A 9,700-nucleotide genomic window follows, 5' to 3' on the forward strand; every position below is an offset into this window, starting at 1 on the left:
GTTCATCCCTCAAGACTGACTTTTTGCCCAAAATCAAAAGCACCTGCTCTCCTTGAACATTTATAAAACTGCATGAGGTTTGGCAATAAAGTGGCATTCCTTGTGGGACAATTACGAACATACAATGAAGTCTCTTCAAACTGAGAGCAGTTTGCATGGAATAAGGCTACTCCAGATAGTGGGTCTGCAAGAACTACAGTAAAGCAGCACAAAATACAACCCCACCTTCTACATAAAATACATGGTGTTTTTCACCAAGGCCCAGCAAAAATATTCAAAAGAAACCTTTGTTGATAGCTGTCAAAACCTAAAGCCAATAAACAACTCCGGTGTAACTGCTATCAATTGATCTTGCACAAGTTCTACACCTACATACCATAGTTTAGCATGTAGGCTCTAGCTTGTGCAATTTCTATCCCAAAAGATGGCTTAAATGAAAACCAAATATGGCAAAATTCTCTACCTTTGCACAATTTCAATACATTTACCACTGTTCATTCCTGCAACAAAATACTAATTCCATTCTCATAAATTTATTCATTCACTCCACAACACCACTTCTAATAAAAACTGGTTGATTTTCATACTTCTAGTGCTAATCCATGCATTTGACATTCATACGCTAATATATAAACATTGATGTTCTTCACATTAAAAATGCTGATCTATACGCAGTGTGTAAATTAAAGCCACAAAGCAGTTTTGCTTTCCCTTTTACAGATGTTCTTGTTCCAATCCACTTAAAAGTGAATGTTTAGAAGGACTGTGTAAATTTAAAGGAAGAAATTGTGCAAGAAATTTAACCAACGAACAAAATTATACAAACGCTCTCATTTCCCACTCATTATGATTGCTCTTACATTTAACATTTTTTTCAATGACTAGTTTGTTCATTGATGAACTGAAAGACAAAAGGCCCCCTCATGTGACCCTAAAAATGGCAAAGTATGGCATTCTTTGAGAAGTAATTTATATAGAACTTAATAATTTATTACAAAGCTCAAGTTGCAACATAGTTTTCTTAGATCTTCAAATAGATAAAAACTGCTTTGTCTTCCTTATGCTCTAATCCTTGAATGTGGAACTTTAAATTAAAAAAAAAAACTGAAGTATATAATGTGCGATACATGAATAATCTTTTGCATCATAATTCAAATCCACAGCCCTGACCCTAGGTCATTATCCACTGCTCCTCTTCCCTCACTTTTCTTATTTAACAAAAATAAAACAGGGAAAATAAAAACTAAACTAATAATTCCCACAAAAAAAAAATATATATATATATATATATATTTTTAGTGATAAAATACCTATTTCAGAACAAAATATACTCACGTCATACTTCTTCCACAAGCAAATCCACAATCTTTTCCTAAAACTCATATTATACTTACAAAAGCTAGACGACAATTATTCATCTGTCCAAACTTTGTGAACCCTTATTCCCAGTATAAAGATAAGGGGCAAGTCATTCGTAATTAGTCTAGCACGTACTCTACCAATGAACCACTAGATCCATCAGTCATTGCACTTGCTATTCAGAAACCTAGTGTTCACAAAACATGAAAACAAAAGACTCACCTGACTGTATTTACCATCCTTGATATCCTTTTGTCTGTTCAGGAACCAATCAGGAATCTTGTACTGCCTAGGGTTGCTCATAATAGTTACAATTTTTTCAACCTGCAGACACAAAGTAAAACTTCAAACCTATGAAAAGAAAAGCACATACTTGTACTCAAAGCATATGTATGAGAGATACTCCCTTCACCATACCTAAGCATACTCTGGCAGAGTAAGCCTGAAATCGCTTCCACTAGTGGATGGAAACATGACGGGCATCACGAGGGGAGAAAAAGCTTAGTCCGTTCCACCATCATAAGTAAGGACTACTACTAATAAAAATTAACCCTCCCTCCTTCAAAGATAATATGGAAGCTTTGTGACTAATGAGTGGAGTAAAGTCAAACTACCTTTCAGTAACTACCATATTAACTGGATGAAAAGTTTAGTATAGTTTAAAAACACACACTTTAAGCCTTTTTTAAGATGTTTTCAAACACTGTTGAACTACTACTAGTAAAAATTGTCCCTCCTTAAATCAAGTGTTACGAGAAACTACCCGAAATTCCATTTGGAATTCCAGGTTGAAAGTCCTCATGTTAATCTTCCTCCCAATGATAAGCCAGGACATGTGTGAAATGGCTGCGCTAGGAAGGAATTCAAAGGCACGGATTCTCAAAAGTTCCAACACCCTGAATGAATGAGATGAGAGAACACGGCCCAATCTTACATTTCCCATGAAATTTCTACTACTGGCCAGTCTCTCTATCTGTTGAAATATCTGGGGTTTACCTTTACATAAAATATTTTTGAGGTGGTGCCCAGGTAATAAATAAATAAATAATAAAAAAAAAAAAACAAAAAAAAAAAAAGTGTATACTACAGTACCACTTAATTCTTCTTCACTACTATAGTCAAAACAATTTACGAGCGGACTCAGAGCCCATTTGAGACGTTGCCAGATCCTTCCGACCATTTTAATCCACACCTGGTTTGACCCCTTTAATCGATGGGCAGACTAAGATAAAGAGAAAGGGTAGTTTAATTCCATCATTATCCCAGATTTGAATGGTCAAAGTAGATAATCCTTTAATTTGGTACTCCCCCTCTAAATTGTTTCCTTCAGTTATTTTTGATTTGTAAACCAATTTCATGCAGCACTTTACGAAATGATTCCTTGTAACCACCAAACCCAATATTTTCCTTTACTTGTAAAACTTTGTCTATCTTCGGAATTTCTTTCCTTTCATAAAAAGCCAATACAGTTCACCGTATAACGCATCGATCGAAATAGTCAACATTCGTTACGGTTTTTTTATCTTTTCCTTTTCTTTTCCCTAAAAACCAGCTCTCTAAATTATTCTTCCGTTTCTTTAGCTTCCTTACATATCTGATGAAAGTTGCTTTTGATATCTTTGTTGCATCTGCTTGATTGATTCCTTAGAAATTTCATTTTCCTTTTCCCATTTAAAAAGCCTGTACACGTATGCCATTTCGTGTTCTTTAGGATGAAGGATATGCCGCAGGGAACTCTCCATGACGTTTACGGAAGCTTGCTGTGGGAGACGATGAATACGGAAGATTATCTCGACCCATTTTATACGATTTGACCAAAGGTCTCAGTGATCTGACCCAAGTGAAGAAGTGGCACAAAGTATGCCAGATCCCCAAGTTTGTCATTTTTCTTCCTTTCTCTTAGTGAAGCGAAGGTAGCTGGGTTAAGGAGAATTGGCAGAGCTGGAAATGGTCTTGGAGTTCGCTCATAAAATGGTTCGACTTTAGAACTCTATTGTAGGTATACATTTATTCAACTAAATCTAAAAGATGAATATTAGAGAAGATTTGTGACTAATGAACAGAGTAAAGTCAAAATAACACTCCAAAGACTTCCATATTAAAAACTGGATGAAAGTTTAGTAGATATAGTTTAAAAATATACTTAAACCTTGTTAAGATTTTTGCCTTACACTGCTATGGCTTGTAATATTAGTGACAATTGGAACTCAGACCACAGAATGAATTTTAACTGTTAATGGACGGATTGCTCCTCGGGAGTAGTTAAAACAGGTTTGGGGTGGTGGATGGACTGATCCTGTAGACAAACAATACAGTACCAAGTCTGCCTAATCACTTAAACCATGCAGTGTATGCAAATATATGACAGACAAGAGGGAAGGAAAAGTCTAGTCCCTTCACCTTAAAATTACCCCTCCCTTAAAACAAGTGTCAGGAGAAACTTCATCTGAAACACCATTTGGAATTCCAAGTTGAAAGTTCTCGTGTTAATCTTCCTCCCAATGATAAGCCAGGTCACGTGTGAAACAGCTGCGCTAGGAAGGAATTCAAAGGCACGATTTCTCAATAGTTCTGAAACCCTGAATGAAGGAGATAGGAGAACACAGCCCAATCTTACATTTCCAATAAATTATGGGCCCCTTTCCCTGTCCTTATAATAAATAAATAAAAAGAATAAAATCTAATAATGGACCATATGTGTTGTAATTATCTTAAAAAATCTGGTGTTCACCTTTCCATAGTGTTTTTGAGGTGGTGCCCAGGTCATGTAGAGTACATCACAAAAACACCTACTTCAACTATGGTTAACATTTAATCTTCTGCACTAATAGAACTCCATTGTAGGTACATTTATTCAACTAAATCTAAAAGATGGATATTAGAGAAGCTTTGTGATTAATGAACCAAGTCAAGTCTAAATAACACTTTGACTTCCATATTAAAAACTGGATGAAAAGCTTAGTAGATATAGTTTAAAAATATAAACTTGTAAACTTTTTAAGATTTTGCCAAACAAAACTGTTGATATGGAGCGCCCAATGACTAGAGTGACACATTAATTAGGACCGAGTCTACTTAAGACTCAGAGGTCTGGAAAAACTAAGCCCTATTAATAACGACCACAGAAAGAATTTTAACCCTTAATGGATGGATTACTACTAATAAAAATTACCCTTACTTGAAACAAGTGTTAGAGAAACTTCATCTGAAACACCATTTGGAATTCCAAGTTGAACTTCTCACATTAATCTTCCTCCAATGATAAGCCAGGACATGTGTGAAATGGCTGCGCTAGGAAGGAATTCAAAGGCACGAATTCTCAAAAGTTCTTACACCTTGAATGAAGGAGATGGGAAAACTCATCCCAATCTTAAATTTCCCATAATATTAAGTACTACTCATGCACAATCTCTCATATCTGTGTAATTATCTTAAAAATCTTGGTTTACATTCCCTTCAGTTTTTTGAGGTGGTGCCCCAGTTGTGAGTACATCACAAAAACACCTTTTTCAACTCTGGTCATTTAAATCATCTTAAATGCTTACTGAATCCATCATGCATTCTTCACTACTAAAATTTAATTGTAGCTACATTTATTCAACTAAATTCAAAAGATGGATATTAGAGAAGCTTTGTGGCTACTGATCCAAGTCAAGTCAAAATAACACTTTGACTACCATATTCAAAACTGGATGAAAAGTATATTAGATAATTTGAAAATACAACCTTGAAAGGTTTCCAAACTGCTGATATGGGGTGCAATAGTAGCAAATAATAGATTTAGACCACAAATTAACTAACTATATTTAACTTTTACATAACTAATACTAACGGGCCTAGGGGCTGGACTACAGCCCAGAAGTCCTAATTAATATCATACCAACTGTGGCTGGAAACTCATTCTTCTAAGACCAACACCAGTCATGTTCAATTCTCCAGTCGTCAGGGAGGGTTATAATCCAGAGCTATTTATCTGACTACCTAACTGACTCACAACTAGGATTAATCTTCCCCGCCAAGCAAACAGCCCACAACACCAAACCAAAATGATCAAGTAGTCTGAAGTACAGGCAACAGATATCCTTGCAGAACCCTCAATCTAGTTTTCCTGCCCTTAACAATGAGGCAATAGTTCATGAGAAAATTTCTAGAAAATTTCAAGTAAAAAACTTTAAGATTTATGAATTCTTTTTTTTAAACCTAAAGAATGTGAAGGAGCTAGTATGAAAGACATCAGTTACCCAAATGCACCCATCAATCCAGTTTCCAACTTCATGCAGTTTGCTTAATCTGACCACCTAAATTCCTGCCTCATATACAGCACCCATGAAGAGTGAGTCTCTTAATAATTTTTTCCACAATGTCTAGATGTTTGTACTGACCTGCAACACTACATACAGGAACTGGGAAAGAGAACATGAATTCTGTAGTGAATCTTAGTCTGACAATTTTTAAAAATCATTTCATTTCGGTGGTAAATTCTCTATTTACTCTTCCTTCCACACATGCAGCCACTGCTAGTTTGCAGCAGCTATGAAAGTAGAAAGGAACATTACACTTAAAATTTGTAGATATTGAAATCTAAGTTGTTCAAATATAATTCACTCTTACACCAAAATCTAAGCTGTTCTAACATAATTCATTATTATACGACATAAAACAGGTCCCCCACACTATCTGAAGCTCTAAGGGATCTGCCCTTCTCCTAAGAGGAAAAACATTTTTCAGCTATGCTACACCTATCCACAGATTTTAGCCTATCTAAAATGTACTTTACATTTTGGACATGCAGCACACAGAGAGAAACCTCAGCAATGAAAACAGGAGAACATGCATTGAACAAAATTTTATCACATTTGACAACATACTGAAAAAACTAGGCTGCCTTACATCATGTCGGGGAGACTAGTTAACTCAATATGATTTTGATTTTATTATTCTGTGATAACCAAAGCATGCCTTGTGCGACAATAGCCAAAGCATGCCTTGCGCGACACACACCAATCAGGAAAGCATAGGTTCATATTCCCGTCTGAAAAACCTATTACTGTAGTGAATCCTTAGTCTGATAAGATTTAAAGAATCATTTCAGGTGGTAAATTCTCCATTTACTCTTCCTTTCACTTGCACAGCCATTGCAAACATGCAATAGCTGCGTGATTGGAAAGGTAGTGGCCTTCAGATAAACAAGAGACCTTGCAGTATAACATTTAATCACAAAGATTTTGGCATTTAAATATTAGGCGGCACAATGAATCTAAGGCCATCCAGCTGTCTCTGCACAAGCTATTGCCAAGTACTAATGGACACAAGATTAACCTGCTACCATACAAGGATCAAAGTTCTAGCAATGACCATACAAGGATCAAAGACCTACCAATGTAGTCATCAATGTAATATAATACATATTCAACTAAATACTATCTAAATCTTTAAACCTGATTTTGTTCCTCCTAAGCAACAAACATTTGTCAACTAAGTTTGTCAAGTGATAAAAAGGACAGGGTATTAACAACAATCTATACAAATTCACTATTCTAAAAAACTCTACCAAATAATCAAATTGCAACCAAGTACACTTCCTGCAACTTACATTACGCTTGTTTAAATATAAATTCTCATATTGCTGGGTGACCGCATAAATTCTGCAGCCATACAGAAACATTAAGAAATGAAATACTGTACAACATACAAATACATACCTCCTCCTCTGTCATTTCTCCAGCACGCTTTGTCTGGTCAATATCGGCTTTTTTCAAAACAATGTTTGAGTACCTGCGACCCACACCCTTGATGGCAGTCATGGCGAACATAACTTTGCGTCTGCCATCAATGTTGGTGTTCATAAGACGCAGAATGTGTTGAAACTTCTCTGGCAGTACCAACGACTGAAAGATTTAAAAGTATTAGACTAATTGTGACCAAGAAATGCAAGAAAAAGATACACAGTGGCAAATTCCAACATCTAAGTTTTTCATATAAACAAATTAAGGCCAGTTTAGAATAACACAGAGGTTGGAATAAGAAAAAAAAATAAATAAATAAACCATTCCCAGAATGCCGTTTCCTGACCTAATCGGACCTCCCTTCCCAACCTAAATTAGCAAGGAACCAAACACTAATCATCATAATCTTGGATTGGGCTTCAATTTGGGGTAGTGTTCTAGACTACTGCTGTAGTTCTCCACACTACCCCAAAAATTAAATAATTCCTAAAGGTGCAGGACGGGGTAGATCTAGGGTACCTATCCGCGGCGGCCCAGACTATGGCAGTTGCGGTTTTTCTACGCAGTTTTACCTACTGAACAAGAATCGTAAGTAGGGTAAAAAAAAAAACCGCATGGTACAGGGATGGACCATGTACAATCAATGTGTACAACCCCAAGAAAAGTACATTATAACGCGGCCTGACACCGGAGTAGAGGTCTTTAGCTCAGTTTCTTACCAACAAGAACTCGCGACTGATGCCCATCTTTGATGTCAAGGCGCGTTATAATGTACTTTTTGGGGGTTGTTCACGCTAATCGTACACGGTCCACCCCTGTACATGCGGTTTTTACCCTAATATTTATTTGGACTGTAATTAACCCCCGGGGGCCAGTACTAAACACTGCGAAATACATTGGACGCCCTAATCCCTAGTGGATGTCGTATCTACGGTTATGTTTCTTGCCGGGTAATTGGAAAGAATAGTTCCACACGAACTGCAAGGAACGTAACTGCGGATACAACATCCACTAGGGATTGGGCGTCCAATGTATTTCTCAAGTGTTTAGTACTGGCCCCTGGGGGTTAATTACAGTCGTCCGAATAAATATTACTTTACATTCTTGTTCAGTAAGTAAAATAACATAGGAAAACGTCAATTGCCATAGTCTAGGCCACCGCGGATTGCTTCTGTAGAAATACCCAGGTCAGTATCAGAAGTCAATATCCCTCAGTAACAAATCAGTTTTTAAGTAGTTCACAATAGAAAAAAAAAATCACCAGGATGGAATTTAACACAGGCTACATGACATTACCAAATTAACAAAAATGAATAGGACACAGTAAATAGCCACTAGCCCCACTAGGCTGGGCTATAGCCAACCATATCTTCCCTAACCCAAGCGTACCAAGTTGATTTAAAAATTCAAAATATCCCACGCATTACAAAATGAAAAATATCCTTCGCATTACAAAATGAACATAATACCTTGCCTTTTTAAATCAGATTGAAAAATGAAAATAAAACGGGAAAAAGGCAATTGACCTACGACATGGGTATGGCTGCCTGTAGCCTCATGGTATCCATAATTGAGGGAAATGAATTTTCCTAAAAATGTAATTTTTTAAAAAATTACGCTGCCTATTAAACAAATTCAATTTATAATGATTTCCCCTTATAACATTCGGGCTACCTCCCTAGTAATTTTGAAGTTTCGATTGAATTTCAAATCCCTCAAAATTACATACCTAACTTCCGGCCACACAGCACGGTTATTAATGCTAAATAATGACATGCAAATTAGTTTCATTATTAATTTCTAAAGCACCAATACTGTAACGGCCAATTATTTTATTTAAATTACAATACCTATAACGTAAACTTGTACATCTCTTGACGTTACGGCTGTCATCCTATCTTATTTCTACCGCACAAAAACTATATATAACCTAAAATTAGATTAATTTAAAACGGAGGCGGCCATCACAATTAAGAGTTGACACTATTACAGTAAATAGAGAGGGATATACGAACATACGGGTAAAAAAGCACGAAACTGCATGAGCCTCCATACCATAAGTACGACTGTAAACAAACAATATTTTCCCTGATAATACCTTTCAAACCTAAACAATTTCTCCTAAATAACAATCTGTAATACTTATCGTGTCCATATTTCCTAGATAAAAACTTTAGCGCGTCCCACTAGAGCCGATGACTAGGGATTTAGAATTCCTTTTCAGGAAGTTTACGTACCATCTTGGCGGTGCGTTGATAGGAAAGACTGGGAAGAGAGATGACGAACGTTATAACGTATACTGAGAAAGTCAGTGTTGGAAAATAAGTAACTTTTTATGATAACACAAATGTAAATTTTGACACTTACATGTTTTATGGTTTTATATTTAATTATAATTTTTATATATTTATTCAAAAAACTGTGATTTATAATAAATTTTTACCAATGGTTATGCTGATCTTTATGGTTTTCGATGCGTGGAAGACTGCTCAATGCACACTAACTAAAACCTTCCTCCCTTTTGAACAAGTGAAAAAGAATTAATTACAAAGCGTTCCAGCCTTTCATTTTCCTAGTTTTGGCGTATAGTAGTCTTAAATTATCTAGCTTTAAAG

The 9,700-nt window shown here is 36.0% G+C and overlaps 1 protein-coding gene across 1 annotated transcript in view; it reads right to left on the reverse strand.

The window, feature by feature from the left end:
• The window catches only part of LOC135212498 (small ribosomal subunit protein uS13), a 43,578-nt gene extending 34,187 nt beyond the window's left edge, over positions 1 to 9,391 (reverse strand). Inside the window, exons 1-3 of the mRNA XM_064245988.1 lie at positions 9,323 to 9,391; positions 7,062 to 7,247; positions 1,582 to 1,683 (exon numbers count right to left, since the gene is read on the reverse strand). Of these exons, the coding sequence (XP_064102058.1) occupies positions 1,582 to 1,683; positions 7,062 to 7,247; positions 9,323 to 9,325 (291 nt within the window). The 5' untranslated portion in view covers positions 9,326 to 9,391. The remainder of the gene's footprint in view (positions 1 to 1,581; positions 1,684 to 7,061; positions 7,248 to 9,322) is intronic.
• Between the last annotated feature and the right edge of the window lie 309 nt (positions 9,392 to 9,700).

This window comes from Macrobrachium nipponense, chromosome 41 (assembly GCF_015104395.2).
Source record: "Macrobrachium nipponense isolate FS-2020 chromosome 41, ASM1510439v2, whole genome shotgun sequence".
NCBI lineage: Eukaryota > Metazoa > Arthropoda > Malacostraca > Decapoda > Palaemonidae > Macrobrachium > Macrobrachium nipponense.